Genomic DNA, 21,688 nt, shown 5'->3' with positions numbered 1-21,688 from the left:
AGGAATACTGGAAGGAGAAGTTTCACTTCCAAAGGATTCTCCACAGGCTTCTCCACCCACTGAACAGAACACAAGCGCACACTGTCTCTGGTACACGTGTGGAAGGGTGTGCGCATAGCTCAGTTGGTAAAGCAGGAGATTCCTAATCCCAGAATTGTGGGTTCAAGTTCCACATTGGGTGAAAGATTCCTGCATTGCAGGGGGTTGGACTAGATGACCCTCATGGTCCCTTCCCACTCTACAACTCTATGATTCTATGTTGATTCTTTCTTTTTTGCTCCAGATCTTTCCCTGCAAAAATCTGCTCTTTAAAGCTCAGTCAGAGCAAACATCGGTCCTTGGAAGACCTGGATTGACATTAGCTCTGATTCAGCTTCAGAGAGTGGGTTTTCACGGTGAAAGCTTGTGAAGGGGTGGAAATGCTTTTAAAAGTGTGGATTTCTGGAAAGTGTAGGTGTGGATAAGCTCTAAGTGAACATCACAAGTGAATCACTTTTGTGTGTTTCACCTAAGGATGGAGCAGAGGTCTGAGGGATGATGGCTGGTTTTTGGATTTTAGGGGCAGAGAAATAGCTTCTGTGTGTGTGTGTGTGTGTGTGTGAGAGAGAGAGAGAGAGAGAGAGAGAGAGAGAGAGAGAGAGAGAGAGATTGCTACTTCCTAAGAGGCCTGAGGGGACACAGATGGTGCTGTGGGTTAAACCACAGAGCCTAGAACTTGCTGATCAGAAGGTCGGCGGTTCGAATCCCCGCGACGGGGTGAGCTCCCATTGCTCGGTCCCTGCTCCTGCCAACCTAGCAGTTCAAAAGCATGTCAAAGTGCCAGTAGATAAATAGGTACCGCTCCGGCGGGAAGGTAAACGGCATTTCTGTGCACTGCTCTGGTTTGCCAGAAGCGGCTTAGTCATGCTGGCCACATAACCCGGAAGCTGTACGCCGGCTCCCTCGGCCAATAAAGCGAGATGAGCACCGCAACCCCAGAGTCAGCCACGACTGGACCTAATGGTCAGGGGTCCCTTTACCTTTTTAAGAGGCCTGAGTGCAAACTGATATCTGAAGGATGCTTCATGCAGCCTCATTTGAATGCCTGCCTGCTCCTCCCTCCTTAATCTTTTGCAACATGTAAACAGAGATGGCTACACCTGCAGGCAAATTTCTCCCACCCACCAGCTGTCCTTTGCTTGATGCTGGAGTACCTGGAAACCTGCACACCTGTTTCTCATCTTTCAGCTGCCCAGATGAAAAGCATTAGCACCCTATTGTGGGTTTCTAATTTTTTAAAATATAGCTACCTTGAGTGCAGAGATAGATAAGGCAGATTCAGCAGGGGAACCAGCTTGGATGGCTGTAAAAGTGGATTAGACAAATCTATGGAGGAGAAGGTTCTCTGTGGCTGCCAGCCACAATGGTTATGTTCTCCCTCCGCTGTTCAAGGTAGGATGCCTCTGAATACAGGTCATCCTGGGATGGAAGTGTCCATGGCAGCCAGATCCTGGCATGTCCTCAGCTGCCCCCGGAGAACCACAGAAGGTGATCCATGAAGGGTGAACTCAGGTACCACTGTTATAAGAAAAACCTGCTCCTTTTCCCTTATGGGGTATCCAAGAGCCTGTATAGAGTCCTTAAGTGGGTTCCCTATCAGTAGGAGAAAATAACAGAGGCCAACCAGAGAATATTGAGAAGCAAAGCAGCTAGTAAGCCTGATCTTTATTCGTCTGTTGCAACATGGTCCTCACTCAGCACATGCAGGAAGGAGGAGGAAGCCCTTATATAGACTTTTGAAATTGCCACCCTGTAGCTCAAGACCACCTCACAATACATCATATATACGTCACTGAAGGGGCGGTCTACAGCAGAAAACCTGTCTGCCAGGGTACCTGATAATGGTCAATGATTGAATTACATCGGCAGTCTGGCCATTCTTTTGTGATGGTAAATACTCAGTTCCTGAATCCAAGCCACAAGCTCACACTATTCATACACAGACATGCCCTTAAGACAGGATTTGTGAGCAAAGGGACAATGGGTAGGTTTTCCCATTTCCTTTGTCCTTGCAGAGAAACATTTGAGGTCAATTTGGGAGAGTCAAAATGGTTTCAGGACTTCTTTCCTGTTCTGTTTCAGACATGTGGTTTATATATTTATGTATGTGTTTGCCTGGTACATTTATGAACATTTATTATATAACTTAGACCTTATAATTCTCATAACACTACTTAATAGCTCATGCTTTGCTAGTTTACTTTCCTCCTTGCTTTGCTGCTACTTTCTTCCCTTCTGATGATGTTGGACTACAACTCCCATCAGCCCTGGCTCAGTCATGGGTGCTGGTGGGGGCTGATGGGAGCTGTAGTCCAGCCACATCCATCCTCCAGATGTGACTGGACTGCAGCTCCCACGCTGCTGTTTTAATTCTGCAGCTTCTAGGGAATGTCGATTTTAAAGCACCTCAAGATCTTTTACAGTGGCAAATAGAAGGGGAAGAAATGGAGGCAGGGAGATATTTTTCTTTCTTGGGCTCCATGATCACTGCAGATGGTGACAGCAGCCACGAAATTAAAAGACGCCTGCTTCTTGGGAGGAAAGCAATGACAAACCTAGACAGCATCTTAAAAAGCAGAGACATCACCTTGCCGACTAAGGTCCGTATAGCTAAATCTATGGTTTTCCCAGTAGTGATGTATGGAAGTGAGAGCCGGACCATAAAGAAGGCTGATCGCCGAAGAATGGATGCTTTTGAATTCTGGTGCTGGAGGAGACTCTTGAGAGTCCCATGGACTGCAAGAAGATCAAACCTCTCCATTCTGAAGGAAACCAGCCCTGAGTGCTCACTGGAAGGACAGATCCTGAAGCTGAGACTCCAAGACTTTGGCCACCTCATGAGAAGAGAAGACTCCCTGGGAAAGACCCTGATGTAGGGAAAGATGAAGGGCACAAAGAGAAGGGGACGACAGAGGACGAGGTGATTGGACAGTGTTCTCGAAGCTACCGGCATGAGTTTGACCAAACTGCGGGAGGCAGTGGAAGACAGGAGTGCCTGGCGGGCTCTGGTCCATGGGGTCATGAAGAGTTGGACACGACTAAACAACTAAACAGCAACAACAATACATGGAAATAATAATAATCATCATCATCATATCAATAAACTATATCAATCATTGCTGTCCTTTTTATTTAAAAAAATCCATGTTATTCTAAATCAGGTTTATATTATCACTGTGCCTTTTGAGGTTTGTTGGCTGGGCTGCTGTTTATATGTGTGTCCATTTTTAATCAAAATGATATGCTTCTTGTTCGTAGGTTTCATTTATGTGGATAAGCTGAAAGGCAGCTCAGAAATCTTTAGGAAACATGTCAAAGGAACTGCCCGTTTTTTATGTTTGTGTGGTATTCATTGTTAAAAAGAAAAAGAAAACTGTTTGTATTAATAATAACAATGTATTATTCATACCCCGCCCATCTGTCTGGGTTTCCCCGGCCGCTCCGGGCGGCTCCCAACAGAATATTAAAAGCACAATAAAACAGCAAACATTAAAAACTTCCCTAAACAGGGCTGCCTTCAGAGGTCTACTAAAAGTCAGATCGTTGTTTATTTCATTGAAATCTGATGGGAGGGTGTTCCATAGGGCGGAATCTTTTGCAGTCATGCAAGTATGGGACAAATGAAGGCAGCCAAGAACGCCCTGCTACACATTCTTCTCTCTGCCTGCTTTTCATCATTTTGCAAAGGCGGCTCTCTCTCCCAGAGGACTGACAGCATTGATGGAAGGAGCATCATACTCCATCTTCAGCCTTGAGATAAATTGAAGTTCCAAAACTCTGCCTGGGGATCCAGTTGCCCAGCTTTACGCCTGGAGAGAGCAGCGCTTGAGTGGTGAGGAGGGACAGACCTCTGCACATGCCCAGGGGCACTTTTCACAGAGTTCTTAATGGCGGTGATCAGCTGGAATTTTGAAGCTTTACATCAGCCCTGGAAGGTGAAGGGAAGTTTTGAAAGTGGAGCCAGAGAAAGAAGGCAGGAGCCTAGTTGGCTTAAGGCAGGGATGAGAAACGTTGTTCAACTTGAGGACCACATGCCGGTGGTGGGCGAGAAGAGAGGCAAAACAGGCTGGGGAATGAATGTGAATTTGGCCTTTGCAAATGAGGGAGTTTCTCTACACACAAAGCAGGTCTGGGAATGGGTGTGACATGCAGAGAGGCTCATGGGGTCTGAGAGAAATGCATTTTTCTCCATGTCTGGTGAAGACAGAGGGCAGGAACTCCAAGAGACTTGAAGGGAGATACCTCTCATTTTGGCACTAGAGCTGGACTGTTGGGGTCTCTCCCGGTGCTTACAGTTCTATGATACTGTGCATCGGCAGACTCTGCTAAGAAGGAGCTAAGACCAGCTGGGGGTCGGAAAAAAGGGGATGGCTGCCAGCTGGTAACCACACCTCTTCTCTCCATAAACGCCCCCACCTTCCTCTTTTCGGCACACAGAGAAAATGAGCTTCTCAATTTTTCTCCTCCTAAAAATGCTCAACCTCTCATCACTTCACACAGCTTTCAGACCCATCCTCTGAATGGATTTACGATGAACGACCAATGTCTGTGTGTCTTGAAGAGGAGTCCTCCACGCAGCAGGCAAAAGGGAGCTGCGAATGGCTGCAAACGAAGCCTGGAGCTCTTTCTTCTGACTCTGTCTTTGCTTTCTTCTTCCTCTGGTAAGTCCTCCAAAGGCTTGATAAGGTGATATGCGCGTGTTTTTGCAGGAAAAGACGTTTGTGTCGAAGGGCTCTCTGTCTGCTGAAGCGGCCTCACAATCCCTTCATGGTTCTGTTATTTGGTAACATCTAAAATAAGCTACATTACGCGCAGAGCGCAAACAACAGAGGGGATGCAGCCAGGAGACTCCCTGTGCTGTAATGGATGGATGCAGAGGCCGCCGACTATAAAATCGTTTGAAACAATACTGCTTCCTTCTCAAGCAAGTGCATTTTAGGGTTGGAACAGAGTGAGATGCCTCAGTTTTCTTCCTCTCAAAATGGAGGGATTCTTCTTTGCAGGAAATTTCATTTCAGCTTTAGCTGGGGAAAGCGGGTCCCGCAAGCGATCTTTCAAAGACTCAGTCCTGGGTTTATTCTTGAAGGCAAATATCAGGCTGATTTGTGTTTAAAAAGGCAGTTAGCAATGATGCTTCTGCAGTCTGACAAAGCACCTTTCAGAATTGAATAATGATATCCAGTGCACTCTGAGTGGGTCTCCTCTTGCGCTTGAACTAAAAGCTGCAGTTAGTGTATAGCTGCTGATATGAGTGAGACCCTGGCCACATTTAATACCTCTCCTCAGAGATCTGCATTGGCTGGCGTTATGTTATGGGACTAAATTTAAGGCATTACTACTGGTACATAAAGCCCGCAAAATAGCTTGAGACCAGTTTATGTGAAGGATTACCTTGCCCCATACAGGCTCTTGAATTGGTACTACTTACTGGTGCCACATAATATTCATTTCACACCTGCAAGAAATCAAAATTTTAATGTGGCAGAACCTAGACTTTGGAACTCCCTGCTATTTTGCATCAGACAGGTGTCCTTAATGCTTAAAACCTCTCCATCCAGGCAACCTTACCCAGACATACAGAATTTGGCATGTGTTTTAATCGAGGGCGGGGCTCCCAGAAACCTTTTTATTTTTTTATCTTTTTTATCCACAGAAACGTACAAAGAGCATAACTTAAAAGCTTGAGTAAAGGTCAGTTCCTGAAATTAATAGGCAAGCAGAAATCACAAAAGATATTGTGCAATATTATGTTTTAATGTTAATGTGTTTTAATCATTGTCAGTCACCCTGGGACCTTAGAGCGAAGGGTGGGCAATATATTGCAATCAAGTAATTAATTAAACGATAATGAGTTTGTTCAATTAAAGTTGCAGACTAAGATGGTGACATTACATCTCTCACTCTCCTATTCATATAAATTACAGAATCAAACTATTCTGATCCAAAACATACCCTCTGTTTAGCCCTCCTAGCAAATTTCAATTTATTGATCAACCTTTCAACTGAAGCTGTCTCCTCAACCTTTTAATATACCAATATTCTGGTGTAGCTCCTTCTAAGACCTCCAAAAACAGGTAGTTCTTCACTTTGCCTTCCCTTAAAAGATGACCGATCAACACTTTACTTTTCACATATTATTGCTGTTTGAGAAACTGCTTAACAAAGCTAAATGACAATCCATTTCAATATCTTGATTGGTTATATTCTCAATTTCATGAAATACTACACTCCTGCAATCTTTTTCAAACTGTTGTTAGCTTGTCTTTGTTGGGTTTTTTGCTAATAATTTTTATTAGTTTTCAATTACAATCCAGTAATAGCCTCAATAAAATGCAATACAGATTTATAATACAATTATTAATACCAATTATTCAAATACCAAATTATATAATTTAGATAAGGTGCCCCCCCCACGTGCTAGAATTGATGACTTGATTATTTGCTTTATTTCTCCGTTCCAAAATCTTATTAATTTCCATTACATTCCAATCATAATAATAATCCCTTATAGAACAACTGCAGTATTAATAACTTCTATTCGTGTTGACACATTAAATATTTATAAAATTACAAGTGAGGAACGCAAACTATATCCTCCTCCTTCCTGTGTGTGGCAATTATTCTGTCCTCGGTGTTTCTTCGTTTCCTCATAAGATGTTTCTCTGTCTTTCCCCGGGTTGTTGCTGTTATCCATCATGCCTTAGGCGAAGCTGATATCCCATTGTTGTTCCAGAAAATTCTCCATTTCTCCATCCCGTGCTTCGTTATTTCGCATCTTTCTCAGGCTGGGTAGAAGTTGTTGAACTGCAGATGACTCAATAATGAACCTTATTTAATTCCAAGTCCTCTTAGCGTTATTCAGTTCATTCCATAAACAATAAAGGATGGGGAAGAGTCAGCTCTAGTTTTTCATCGTAATTCTTTTGCAAAATAGAGTTTCCCTCCCTTTTTCCTTTTTTTTACACACGCAGTTCCGTTTAATGTTATATTCCATATCTATAATACAATTTCTTCCATCCTCACTGGTACAAATATAATTTGAACTAACATTCAGAGGAGGGTTGCAGAATCATAAATGTAGAGCAGAAAATTTTATATAAAGAAACCATAGGCTCCCTTCCCCTACACACGTCTTTTGCACCGAATGAAGTCTTCTCTCAAGTTCAAACCTTAAAGACCTTGCGGTTGGTTTTGTTCCACAGTTTTTGATCTCATCTTTTCTAGTACTTTAGTCCAAATTAAGCCGTAATTAACAGGAGTGCCTCTGCTTCTTAATGGTGGCATAGGAGGGTTTTCAGCAAACAAAGTGCTTTTGTACACCGCGCCTCCCTGCCTCCCACAATCCGTTCCGGAATGAGAGCCAGGTACCGAGATAAACTGCAAGGGAAGCCCGCTCCTCCCTGTCCCTGGGGGGAACTTGCAATGATAATTACCCTTAATCATCCTTGTTTTTCCTTAACCAGCAATCTCCCACTGTTGTGGGGTCTTCCTCCATTAAGGCAGAGTGGAACCGGAAGCCCCAGCTTGCATTTGTTTTAATTATATCTTGACTTTTAAAAATACCTATTTTTAACTTTGTTATTTTTAAAAGGGTTTTTCTATTTAAAATCAAGTGGTTTATACATTTTGTTAGGTAAAAATAACGAATAAATCCACACATTCGGCAAAGCTTTAAATCGGTGATTCTGAGAGACATTGTCCCTTTCTTTGACTTTGACCGTTTTCCTTCCTTCTTTTCCAACTCCTTGAACTTTTTAAGGTACTGCAAGTATCGGAGTACAGAATCCCCACAAGGAGAAGTTGAACGGGATCCTGGGAGGCTGTGTGTTGCTCCCTGTAAGTATCCCCCCTGCGAAAAAACTGAGGACGATTGAGTGGGGTTTCCAGTGGAAAAATGGTTCAGGAATTCAGCTGGCTGAATTGAGGGATGGAAAACTGGAGAGGCTGAATCCCAAGGACAGGTTTGGGCCAAGATTGGAGATGGCCAATGAGACCACCATGAAGATCAAAGACTTGGAAATGGATGACAGTGGCATATATTCCATTAGAGTGAAGTTTAGTTCGACAGAGTATAAAGATTACACTTTCCATCTCTCTGTGTATGGTAAGTAGTTCTTTATTCACCTGTGTCTATTTATTGTGGAATAGAACCTGGAAAAAGAGCCTGCCTTTTTCTCCTTCAGCAGTGATGTCGGTGACAGCCATGGAGGACACACATTATTTTTATTTATTTATTTATTCATTCATTCATTCATTCCCCACCCATCTGACTGGGTTTCCCCAGCCACTCTGAGCGGCTCCCAACAGAATATTAAAACCACCATGCAAAATCAAACATTAAATCTTCCCTTGACTTCAGATGTCTTCTAAAAGTCAGATAGTTGTTTATTTCCTTGACAACTGATGGGAGGGCGTTCCATAGTGCGGGCACCACTACTGAGAAGGCCCTCTGCCAGGTTCCCTGTAACCTCACTTCTCACAGGGAGGGAAACGCTAGAAGGCCCTCGGAGCTGGACCTCAGTGCCCGGGCTGAATAATGGGGGTGGAGATGTTCCTTCAGGTATATTGGGCCGAGGCCATTTAGGGCTTTAAAGGTCAGCACCAACACTTTGAATTGTGCTTGGAAACATATGAGCTTTTCATATGTTTTTCCACAGAACCAGTCCCAGAACCAAAAATCCTCTCCCAAGTTGTCTCCAAGAGCCCAGATGGCTGCAATGTGACCCTGCAGTGTCAGGTGCCTGGAAAGGGGGAATTCAACATCTCCTGGAAAGGAGGAGATGCCTTCAGGGACTTAGAAGATGGTTCAAAGTCATATCACCTCTCTGGCAATGGCAAAAATCTCCACTTGTTCTGGAAGCTCAACTCCTCAGAGCCCAACATCACCTGCCTGGTCACCAATCCAGCAGATCAGAAAAGCATCTCCTCCAACTTGCTGCACATCTGCCAAACTGAAGGTGAGCAACTCTCTATTTTATTTAGAAAACTGCAGAAACCACTTAATTAAAAAATCATTGATTTAATCTTTAAAAGCGCATAAAACACAGTGAAAGCTGAACAGTTATTTGTCCTCCTCCCCTTCCTCATTATGCATTAGCTGGGTAGTTGATTGGGGTGCTGAACACCCAACACTTCCCTTCCATGTTAATTTCAAAATGAGCCTTATCATGGGGTCAATGAAATGGAAAGATTTTAATTTTTTCAAATGGAAATCTAGACAGATTCATGAGCCGGTGCAAACTTAGGAATCAGTCCTCGTAACTAGCCGAGGATGGCTGGGGACGATTGCACGATTCCTGCCAAAAGCAAACGGGTGGAATTCAGGGCGTTGTCTTATCCGTTTCTTCTCTCTCTCTCTCTCTCTCTCTCTCTGCTAGTGGTTTACAAAGGAATCTAGAATATTCATTAAACATACTTTTAAAAGCAGCCCTCAAAAGCACGTTACATAAACTTTTGAGATAGAATTGAAATCAGTACAGTAGTACTTTGAATCTCAAACGCCTTGGCTCCTTAACCAATCAGCTCCCGAACGATCGAAACCCGGAAGTGACTGTTCCTGTTTTCAAACGATTTTTGGAACCTGAATATCTGACAGTACTTCCGCGGCTTCCAGTTGACTGCAGGAGCTTCCCACAGCCAATCAGAAGCCGCACTTTGGTTTCCGAAAGTTTTGGAAGTCGAACGGACTTCCAGAACAGATTCTGTTCGACTTCCAAGGTACGACTGTAATTTGAAAATAATCGTTCTTACTAAAATCACATGTTAAAAAGTGCATGCTCTGGTGATTTAAAATTATCTGGCAGCCTTTTCTTTTCTATCCAGCCTTTTCTTTTCTTTCTTTCTTTCTTTCTTTCTTTCTTTCTTTCTTTCTTTCTTTCTTTCTTTCTTTTTTACCTTACTTTCTTTTTACCTTACAACATTTCCCCACCCAAAAATATGGACAGGTGGTTCAGTATCTCTCCGTTTAAGCCTTGGACATTTTTTAACAGAGAAACTTGTGGGAAAAGACTCCCCTCTCCAGCTGCCTTTTAGCATCTGAAAACTGCAGCTTTCACAAGCTTCAAAAGCTATAACAGATGCCATAAACACAGGCCTCTTTGTCTGCGCCATAATTTATGTGGCTCTTATCATCCAAATAACGGCATTATATTTTAAAGCACATTTATAACAGTGCTTATCTGAAAGTCTCCCTAGATACGTATATATTAAATCCAAAGACAGTGTAGCCTGCTACGGGACAGATTTTCTCACAAAGTCCAAAATATTCCACCTCTTTTCCACTTCACAGACCCAATTGTATTTTTGTATTTTTGTCTCCAAGTCTAAAACACACATTGTTGGGACTAACCATTATTTGAAATTGCTTTCTTAGAGCAGCAAGAAGGCCATTCATTGGCAGCCATCAAGCCAACATCTGGCATCAGAAAACATCTGGGGATTATGACATGTGGGTTTTCTTTCCATGGAAAACAACAGCTTTGGCAATGAATGGAGTTCTCTAACAATGAAAGGATTTCACAGCCATTCGATCACTCTCAGCATAGCTTATAAACCACATAATAATCGTAAGAATAATAATAATTTACCTCTAAGTACATACAATAATGAGAAAACAGCAAGGAAAGAAATAGGAACCAGGTGAAGTGATCAGGAATAGGAGATGGATCACTGCAGATAACCACTGGGTGAAACTTTTTTACCCCGCATTATTCTTTTTATTCTTCTATATCTGTTTTAAAAACCACAAGTTTTCACAGTAGTCCTGCTAACGTCTTAATGATCTGTTTGCGATTTGTTTGTAAATATTCAATAAACCACTTCCGTTCCTTAATAAAAAAAAAAGGTTGTCTTGATTTCTAATTCTTCTAGTAAGTTTTGCCATTTCTGCATATCCCATTATTTTCTGTAACCATTCTTTTCTCATCGGAACTTCTTCTATCCATTTTTGGGCAAATATCTTCCTGTGGCTGTAGCTGTATACATAAATAAGTTTCTATATTGCTGAGGTAGCTCTGATCCCATCAGATAAGTGGAGGCTTTCAAGAAGCTGTTTGTGCACAGCTCTAGCCGAGGCCCTTGTCCATGCCATAGCTGTCAACTTTTCCCTTTTCTTGCGAGGAATCCTATTCAGAATAAGGGAATTTCCCTGTAAAAAAGGAAAATGTTGACAGCTATGGTCCACGCAACCCACCAATGAGCTGTGGGGTCTCCCTTCAGAGCTCATATTGCCCAACATTTTAGAGGTCTTCCAATATCTTGCACGAAAAACTATTATTTATCCAATCTTTACAGGTGGCAATCAACCCGGACTGCATTGGAGCTGGAGCTGGACTTTTCTCATCATTTTCTTCGTAATTTTGCTCCTCTTGGCTGGACTTGGGCTAAAGACCTGGAAGAAAAGAAGGAAGATGCCACCCAACAGAGGTAGGAAGCTTTTCATAAGAGCAGAAGGAAAGTCTTGAGGGAACCGACCGAAGAATCTGTTGGGATGACCATCCTGCCCCCCACAGCTTATCTCTGTGAAACTTGAGTCCCTTTCAGTGGGGGTTTAGGGTTCCTATACATAGTTCTGTACCCTTAAGTAAAGGGACCCCTGACCATTAGGTCCAGTCATGGCCAACTCTGGGGTTGCGGCGCTCATCTCGCTTTATTGGCCAAGGGAGCCGGCGTACAGCTTCCGGGTCATGTGGCCAGCATGACTAAGCTGCTTTGGGCGAACCAGAGCAGTGCACGGAAACACTGTGTGTGTAATTAGCATATGTAATGAGACATATTTAGCATATTTGGCATATGTAATGAGACGTTACATCACATATGCTAAAGCTATTTTTGGACATCTGCATACTATCCCTTGCTTTTTCTTATAGGACTAATTGCAGTTGCTAACAGTCGTCAACAGGTTTACCATACCCATTGGGTCAATCGCCCATCTCCTACTACCCTCCTGAGAAAAACCCCACCCCACCCTCCCACTATATATCAGGGTCTGGTGACTTCTGTTTTAGTGTATCTGAAGAAGTGTGCATGCACACGAAAGCTTATACCCAGAACAAACTTGATTGGTCCCTAAGGTGCTACTGGATTTAAAAAAAAAAAAAAATTATTTCGACTGTGTCAAACCAACACGGCTACCTACCTGAATCTGCTAGGCAGGTGTGGGTGACCCAATAGAGTAAATGTCTTATGTTCCCCTCTGCAGCTACCTCCATGATGCCACGGGAGGAGCCACTTCCTGAGCTTCAGTACTCAGAGATTGCAAAGAGAAGCCCCCCAGAAGGCGATGATGACCAGGTGAGAACTTCTTGCAGAACAGAATGGTGGGGGTGGTGGAAATTGCGGTGGTGATGGAGATGATTGTGGCAATCCCAGTGGTGGTGGTGGTGATATGGCCTAGTTCGTAAGACCCCCTGTAAGCCCTTACCATCTTCACTATTGGAAGGGAAATATTTACACTCAACATCTATGTGTCTGCTCTGCATTAAAACACTTGAGCATGTATTACTGTACTGTTCATATTATAGGGCATTCACGCCTTATATAAGGCACCCATTTTAATTAATGTTTGGGGCAGATCTGGGCTGGATCTAGACACATAAAAAAAAGTTTCAGGAAAATGTGTTGTAAACCTCATAAGAGGAAACCACGTTGCCTAAAGATGGAACTCTACACTGCCATCTGGTGTCAGAATGTTATAATGCATTTAAAAACTTTTTTTTTTTTTTACCAATGTAGATGAGTCCCTGGTGACTATACATATACATAGCTATATATCTATACATCGATATTGATATCGAGATATCGAGATAGGTAGATATTTATATCTATTTTTTTTTAATTGAATTTTCTGTTTCACACTTTAGAATATTCATTCAAACAACCTTAAAATGTCAGTGACTTCCCCTCTTCTTTTTCCATGGTTCATTTTGCATATCATAAATCCCTTCATATTTTACATAAGCTAAACCACTCAGTATTTCATTATTACATCCATCAAAACTTGTTTACACTGTTGGATTTATCTTAATGCTGCCAACATTCTCAAGTGCACACAATTTCCCCCCCATATATTCAATAAACGTTTTCCAATCTTCTTTAAACGTGTGTTCTTCTTGTTCTGTTATACTATGCATTAGTTCCACAAGCTGCGCATGTTCCATCAGTTTATGTTGCCATTCTTCTTTAGTTGGGACCTCGCTCATTTTCCATCTGGGGGCTAACGAAACACCGGCCGCAGTGGTGGCATACATAAATAATCTTTTTTGACACCTGGGAAAGTCCTAGTCCCTGGTAACTTTTACAGTTCTCCCTCATTTCACCAGGCTCCACTAGTGAAGTCACAATTGAAGTGGCAAAATTATGTACGTTTAAATATCCTTACCAAATATGCTCGTATTCAGCAAGCCATTCTACACTCTGCACTTCCACCTGCCCCAGCTGAGTCCTCCCCCACAAGCAGTTCATCAGCTCTCTTATTATTTATACCTCGCCCATCTGGCTGAGTTTCCCCAGCCACTCTAGGGTGGCTTGCAAAGATAGCAGCAGCAAATGCAAAGCAGAAATAGATGGCAAATGTCATTTCTGCTGTGTGGGTGTTCTGGCTTCTGCTCCTCTTTCAAGAGGTCCAGAGATCTGAACCAGAGCCCTTTGCTTTACACCCCTGCCTCCCCACCCCTTTTCAACCTGCTCTGTACACTGGTCATCAGGAGAGATGCTTGTTTTAATACGCCTGTTCTGAGGTTGCAGGTGGTAAAGGTAAAGGGACCCCTGACCATTAGGTCCAGTCGTGACCAACTCTGGGGTTGCGGCGCTCATCTCGCTTTATTGGCCAAGGGGGCCGGCGTACAGCTTCCGGGTCATGTGGCCAGCATGACTAAGCTGCTTCTGGCGAACCAGAGCAATGCACGGAAACGCTGTTTACCTTCCCACCTGAGTGGTACCTATTTATCTACTTGCACTTTGACGTGCTTTCGAACTGCTAGGTTGGCAGGAGCAGGGACCGAGCAACGGGAGCTCACCCCATCACGGGGATTCGAACTGCCAACCTTCTGATCGGCAAGTCCTAGGCTCTGTGGTTTAACCCACAGCACACCCGCGTCCCAGGCGTTGCAGGTGGTAGCTGAGGATGAAGCTGTCTCAGTACTGGAAACCTACTTGTTCTCTAGCTCTCTGCACCCACAGTCTGTCCACATGAACGCAGGTTGGCAAACGAAAATACGGTTTCCTTTCCCCATTTTGTTGAATCACAGAACAGGAATCAGCTGGCTCTTTCAGTCTGTTCTTGTTCTACAGTTGCTTAGAATAAATGTTTCTGTTTATAGTTGTTGTCTTTTCTCTCTTCCTTCGTTTGTAATTTGCATGTTTGTTTCTCTTTTGGAAGTGAGGGCTGCCTCGAAAACAATGCTATTCAGAGGAAGTTTCCACAAATTTACTGTATTGCATAAAACAAATAACCGCAGCACTTACCCACCTCCTAAAATGTTGTTCAGAGCTCAGAGAAAACCCACAGGAAATCCAGTCTCTTGGAATAAAAGACTGCTTCCTTCTTGAACAAACACGTTAACCCAAGCACCTGTACACGCTCATTCACAGATGCTGAGAGTGTCGTGTCAGCTTAGGTTAACTTTTGCATGTCGAGGTCCCCAGGCCACCCCAAATAACTCACACATCACACAGAATTTTTGTTTAAGGTTTTTGGCATAAATTTGGCCACAACTTTATTAAAATACAAAAAATGTGAGTGGTTGCTTAGGCATTGGTTGCAACTATCTGCCCCCACCATGGGGGACAGACTGACATTCCGCACGATGCGAAAGTCAGAAAAGGGGAATACACTTGGGGGTAGCGTCGGAGCAGGGAACCTGCCCTCAGCCTTCCCCAAATGCAACCAGGGGCTCTTGCATGGCCCTAGCCCCTTGACAGGGTTTGGACAAAAGCAATAGTGAGCCCCTGTAGTCCTTTAACGGAATCCCTTGCAGCAGCAGCATTAGAGGGGCAGGCACAGCCAATCCATGCCCCTCAACCAACCAAACCATAAACCAATGCCTAACCGCAAGTTGTGACGATTTGCTACACAGTAGGCAAAAACCAAATGGCCCCCAGCCAATCAGCCAGATGGACAAAATTCCTACCGGGCCCCTGCCCCAAGAGCAGACGATCCCATGACAGGCATAGCAAGGTCAAAGTGAACAACCCTAAATATGGGGGGGGGGGGGAGACGGGCAATCCGATGCATAGAGCGAAAAGAGGAAGCTCTACGCCTCGTGCAGGGAATTTTAACATTTCTGGCTGTCAGTCATCAAATGGCAACATTAACTTCTTCCCAACAACAAGGGAAGCCCAATCACAACAGTGGCGAAAGATCAATTAGCCCGCCTCACAACTTTGGAGTGTCCTGTCGGCCCCCACCGCGACACGTGCTCTCCATGAAGGAGAACACGCTTTCTTAAAATATAGGTGGAGTCAAACATGGGGCCTACTGTTAATATCTTCTTCCATATGCTTTTAAGTGAGTTTAAAGGCAAGCATCAAAAAATTAAGCGGGAACATATATCTAACTTTAACTTTGACCCCTAATAAAGCTAGAGTTGGGATGTATCTTGCAAACTTTGCACTAGAAATTTGCAGGGGATACATCAAATTCTGTTTGTTTCGATTTCTGATTTTGCCAATCCCAAGGTTATTTCAACACATTTCTGCATCCACTCGTGATTTTGTTTTGTTTTTTAAGTCCCCATGAAAATTAATCACGATCTTAGTACACATTTCTCCTAATAAATGCTTCTCAGGGTATGTATTTGTTGTATATAATCTAGAATCCTGCTAAGCAGCCTATAACTTTTCAGGTTTCTCCAAGCCTTAAAGGTAAAGGGACCCCTGACCATTAGGTCCAGTTGTGGCCGACTCTGGGGTTGGGGCGCTCATCTCGCTTTATTGGCTGAGGGAGCCGGCGTACAGCTTCCGGGTCATGCAGATCCCTTTGCCTTGCACGTCTGCCTCCCCACCCCATTTCAACCTTCTTTGTACACTGGTCATCAGGAGAGATGCTTGTTTTAATAACCCTGTTCTGAGGTTGCAAGTGGTAAAGGTAAAGGGACCCCTGACCATTAAGTCCAGTCGTGACCGACTCTGGGGTTGCAGCGCTCATCTCACTTTCTTGGCCGAGGGAGCTGGCGTACAGCTTCTGGGTCATATGGCCAGCAGGACTACGCCACTTCTGGCGAACCAGAGCAGCACATGGAAACGCCGTTTACCTTCCCGCCGGAGCGGTACCTATTTATCTACTTGCACTTGGACGTGCTTTCGAACTGCTAGGTTGGCAGGAGCAGGGACCGAGCAACGGGAGCTCACCCCGTCGCGGGGATTCGAACTGCCGACCTTCTGATCGGCAAGTCCTAGGCTCTGTGGTTTAACCCACAGTGCCACTCATGTCCCCCTCCAAGCCTTAGGCAACACATAATTTATAAGCTATTTTTTCAGCTAATGCTAAACTGCACATCTATTTATACAAAAGTGAAAGCTGCAAATCCTGCAAGGCTTTCCATTTAGGGGGCATTGAGGTTGTAGCAGATGTTTGGTGCTTCTGCAAAAGAAATAGGGGAAATATATTCGTTGTTGTGAAAATAAAGTAACGAGGAAGTAACGAGATAACAGCTGGTTATTTCTAAGTCGGTAAATTCCACCTTATGGAACACACTTTGCTTATTTATGATGCAAATCGATAGGCAGATGGGAAACATTCAACTTCCTCTAGGCAACCATGTTTGTGCAGGGAAAATGATATTTGCACAGTGCCCTAATAGCCCTAAAGATATCTTGGAAATGACCCCTTAGCAGCTGCTAGATATAAATCCATTGTTAGGCATACACAGAGCAGCACTCGCTGGGTTGCATCACACCTTTTAATTTCAGTGGGTCTACTTTGAGTAGAACCAACATTGGATACAACCCATTTTTTAAGTTATGTACAATGAACACTAGGATGAGAAAACATCTGGGTAGATGACTAGTAGGGTGAGTCTTGAAGATGTTGCATGCATCCCAGTCTCCAAACAGGTGAGGGAGATTTCAGGGGTTCGGTTTCCTTGCAAATGAAGGTGAATGGAGACTATGCAGTCTTTGGGATGCATGATTTTATTTACACATACAGTGGTACCTTGGGTTACATATGCTTCAGGTTACATACGCTTCAGGTTACATACGCTTCAGGTTACAGACTCCACTAACCCAGAAATATTACCTCTGGTTAAGAACTTTGCTTCAGGATGAGAACAGAAATCGTGCTCTGGCGGTGTGGCAGCAGCAGGAGGCCCCATTGGCTAAAGTGGTGGTTCAGGTTAAGAACAGTTTCAGGTTAAGAACGGACCTCCAGAACAAATTAAGTTCTTAACCCGAGGTACCACTGTATATGCAACCTGAGGGTATTAGGGGAGAGGTAGTACTTCTGGTGGGGGATACGTCATACTTTATCCTGCACTCAGCTCTCACCTGTGGCTCCAGCTCCCAGCAGCCTGCCGAGAGGGAGGGGGGTCGGGTTCCCTGAAGCCTGACACCTGACCATTGGCCGTGCCAGCAGCTGAGGCTACTGGGAGTTGTGGCTCAGCAATGCCGGGGGGGGGACACTAGGACCCCATCGCTGATCCAGGCAGTGAAGCATGAATGGGGAACATCTGTGGGTGTCCAAATGCTACTGGGAGCTATCCAACAACATCTGGAAGGCCACCAGTTCCCCATCCCTCCTTTATTCCTGAAACCTCTGGTCCCCCAGGTGTTGCAGCTCCTGTCACCCGAGACTAGCGGTCAGGGAGGATGAGGGGTCTCGTTCAACAACTTCTATAGGGGCACAGGTTGCCCAACCCCGATTCAACACTTTCCCCTGTTTGGTTCCTCAATATAAACCCCTTGCTCTCTCTCTGGAAGCTGCTATATGAGATCCTCATAACAGAGGGTCCTGGTTGCGCGCGGGACCCAAGAGCTCACCTGATAGGGTTAAAATGGGGGGGAGGAGCAAGAAGCCCTGGCCATTCCCCTGGGATCACACCAGGCAATTTTAGCCAATAGCCAGTGGGTGGCATGATCCTTGGGGCTTTAAAAACAGCAGTGTGATGCAAGGAAGGGCACTTGTTTCGCACCCTCCCTAGTTTCGCCCACCCTCCCTAGTTTAGGTAGAGTCACTTGGCCTTGCTTTGGTTTGGGTCACCTGTTTTGGAACAAGGGCTGGGTATGAATTTTTCCATTTGGCAGATTGGCTTTAGCCATTTGGTTTTTGCCTACCCCTTAGCAAATCATCACAACTTGTAAGGTGGCGGTTAGGCATTGGCTCAGTTGGATTGTGGGGAGGGGAGGTGCGGCCATCACCTGCCCCTCCAGGAACTGGGTATTCCGTTAAAGGAATCTGGGGGTCCTGGATCTTGTCTGAAGTCCACTTGAGGGGCTAGGGCCATGCCAGGACCACAGGAACCCCGGGGTGAGCTTAGGTTGGTCCTCATCGACCTAGCTCCCTTGTTTGGTTTACCCCATTTGACGATCACCCTGAGAGGTGGAGCCAGTTATAGTGGGGAGTCAATGCCTAAGCCAATACCGCTCACGTGATTGTATCTCAAGAAAGTTGTGGCCAAAAATTTTGCCCAAAAACTTAAACTAATATAAGTGTGTATTTATTTTGGGGGTGGGTCGTGGGGCCTCGAGACGCAACGACAAGCCGGTTTTCTTCCTGTCCATCATCTGTTCATCCTTGCTTTTGTAGGCCTCTTTGCTTTTTGCACTCCACCTCGCCTAGAATTTTCTGCCTCTCCTTTCTTGGTTTAGAGCATCTGAGATGACTACAGCCGTGTTTTCAGGGGACATACCTGAATAGCAGAGCCCGCACGTTGCCTGAAAGAAGGTCCCAAGTCCACTCCTCAAAATCTCCCGCAAGATTTTGGGAAAGATGAGCAGCGTTTGCAAGATCCAAAGTCTTGTGTAGCCCCCACACCTCCGTTCTCAGTGGCTCCCAAAGGCCACCATAAATGATATAAGAGAATCACACATGCAGCTCGGCTAATCTCAGCCATTCACAGCGCATCATCCAAGTGCAGGAGTTCAGATGGTTTTAGCTCAGGGTCTGTAAAGGATATCATTTTGTTTCCCTCTTTCAGGAACAGACTCGTCTCCAAGATACCCCAAGGTCACTTTCAACAGTGTATGCGGAGCTCCAACCACCCGCACGTCATTCTGAACAGGTCACGTGAGCAAGGTGAGTCTGCAATTCGGAACAGGGGGAATTCATGCTAACAGACCCTCTAAGTGTCCCTATTTTCCAGGGATGTCCATGATTTAGAGAAGCAGCCCTGGTTTCTGATTTGATCCCGGAATGCCCCGCTTTCCCTTAGGACATCTCTGTTTTCACTGGAGAAATGTTGGAGGGTATGGAGTTATCTGACCCCTGAGCCGTCTGAAAGCAATCCTATACAGTCGTACATTGGATCCTGAACACCTTGGTACTCGGACGTTTTGGCTCCCGAATGCCGCAAACCCGGATGTGAGTGTTCCGGTTTGCAAACGTTTTTTGGAACCCGAATGTCTGACGGGGCTTCTGCAGCTTCTGATTTTATGGGCTACAATAGACAACAACCCCGAAACCATACGTCTCTCAGCAAAACACACATTTTTCCAACCTTGATGAGCAAAGATGAAAATACTCCAAGCATCTTCAGTTTTGACTTTTAAGCTCACTTTCACTTAACTGATCAGATATCACTCCCTGCCCCACCTTCCACTTCCTTTTAGCTCCTTCACATTTGTGAAAGAATGAATGAGTCGCTGTCAAATTCAAGAGTGAGAACTGCTCTTTGTCATATAAAAAAAGGACAGTCTCTCTGACCAAAGCCAGGAGAAAAAAAGTGTGCTTTAAAAAGGGGACCAAACAGGTCACCAGGACAAAATGTTCTGTTGCTCTTGCACGAAGCCAAGAACAAACACTCCACAAAACAAATTACAAATTACCGTGTGTGTGTGTGGTCAACCACAGCAGAACTGCAAACTGTGACAGCCAGCTGTTGTGCAAAATTCAATGCAAAGGGCACAGGCAACTTCCCAGACATTCTTTCTCAGAAAAGAAGTGCTACAAACCTGAGGGGTGCAAAGTGAGCTGCCTGCTTCCGAGATGATGGTCTCTCTTAAGGTGTTTTATCTGGGTCTTGACTTACACTGGGGTTGGGAAGGGTTGAACCAAGTGATGACCTCATAAAAGCGAAGGCAGAGGCAGCGACGGGGCAGAGCCGCTCGGGTGCGCGGAGCGGCGCACACACCCTGCAGCCAGGGGAGCAGCAAGCCGCCAATGGTGGACATTCAGCGCACCGCGTGCCCATGACCCCCAAGCCTCCCCCAGCTGTCGAAACAAAGGGGGAAAGGAGGAATGCAGCTGGCAAAGGGTCACAGCTCCCCGTCCCCCCCCCCAGCTCGGGGTAGGCTAGGGAGCCACAGGCAGGCTGCGTGCCAAAAGTCTCCCCCCCCTCAGTGAAGCACCTGGGGCAGACCACCCCCACTGCACACCCCTTCCTCTGCCCCTGGACAGAGGAGCTTTAGAGGAAAAGGATATTGGCTGGGTGGGAGATGGTGAGTTCTTTCTAAGTTCAGACTGGCTTAGGAAACAAGCTTGGGTTATTTCCACCAAGTCAGTCCAGTTCAGACTGGAAAAGGGAGTGGCAATTTCTTGAAACTGGTGCCCCCTGCAATTAAAAAAAAAAAAACCCATAGATTGTACATTTCTTTCTGTTTCCCTTTTCCCTGCAGGTCTGATGAAACGGGCAATTCCAAATTTTCAAGGCATCTTTCCATTACCACGGAAGCCTGGGCTGCTGAAATCTCAGGAATCGCTGCTGTATACATTCCACTTCCTGCCAAGTACATGAATGCAATTGGTTAAATAGTTTCCTTGCTTACTTTTCCCACCGTCTGTAGAATCCAGCCCCAATCAAAGCATCTTACTCTGTTTTAAATTTGGTCAGTTTGCAGTCTTGAATCAAATACGTATTTGCAGAAATTCAGAATTACTTGCTTATTTATTTTTAAAACAGCGCACTAGGTGTGCTGGGCCAAGAGGAAGTCTGTGCAAAGGCAATTTCTGGTCCCCACCGCGAAAAAAGAAAAGGAAAAAGGAACCATTAGTGAATTGTCTGAAAGGCAGACATGCAGGCACCATATGGAGCTTATAAACCACTTAGAGTTCCATTTTGACATTATGCACACTCATTATGTTAGTACTGGAGATTTCAAGGGAAGATGCAGATATAAATTATATCTATCTAATTCTTATTCCCTTTTGAGAACAAGTCAATGCTTTTGTTTTCTTTCTTTTTTTTTGAAGTAACTTCCCTTTTCTGTTTCCCTTTTTTATTTTATTGCCAATACATTATCAGACCTTCTATCACAGCATATGATTTATAATTAGAAATGTACTTCGCTAAGAACGAAAGAGAATTGTTCCTACTTCCTCTGCCAGAGAGGGTCAGTCTAGGGGGAACAGTTTCTGCAACAGAAGTTCAATTCACAGAGGCATTTTACTGGGGGAGACGACGACAAAAACCAAGCGGATTTGCCCATGGTGACAGAGCCTCATGAATAGTCCCACACATAGCAAAGCCACCATTCTTGTGGTAGTTTTGCAGATCAA

The 21,688-nt window shown here is 44.7% G+C and overlaps 1 protein-coding gene across 3 annotated transcripts; it reads left to right on the top strand.

Annotated features, from left to right (window-relative positions):
* The first annotated feature begins 1,519 nt into the window (after nt 1-1,519).
* Nucleotides 1,520-21,442, top strand: LOC308465000 (SLAM family member 6-like). 3 transcript variants are annotated; one of them, XM_080984772.1, is made up of 8 exons: nt 1,520-1,551; nt 4,540-4,700; nt 7,799-8,143; nt 8,697-8,996; nt 11,332-11,463; nt 12,239-12,330; nt 19,173-19,270; nt 20,809-21,442. In XM_080984772.1, the coding sequence occupies exons 1-7, from the start codon at nt 1,535-1,537 to the stop codon at nt 19,263-19,265; spliced, it is 1,140 nt and encodes a 379-aa protein (XP_080840898.1). In that variant the 5' UTR covers nt 1,520-1,534; the 3' UTR covers nt 19,266-19,270; nt 20,809-21,442. The 3 variants fall into 3 exon arrangements, with proteins under 3 accessions (XP_080840898.1, XP_080840899.1, XP_080840900.1); XM_080984773.1 differs by lacking the exon at nt 20,809-21,442 and adding an exon at nt 19,407-20,776; XM_080984774.1 differs by lacking the exon at nt 1,520-1,551 and adding an exon at nt 3,742-3,871.
* The last annotated feature ends 246 nt before the right edge of the window (nt 21,443-21,688 follow it).

Source organism: Podarcis pityusensis, assembly GCF_964106645.2.
Source record: "Podarcis pityusensis genome assembly, chromosome: 16".
Taxonomy (NCBI): Eukaryota; Metazoa; Chordata; class Lepidosauria; order Squamata; family Lacertidae; genus Podarcis; species Podarcis pityusensis.
The sequence above is the reverse complement of the archived record's forward strand: the minus strand, read 5'-3'. Positions and strand labels throughout refer to the sequence as shown.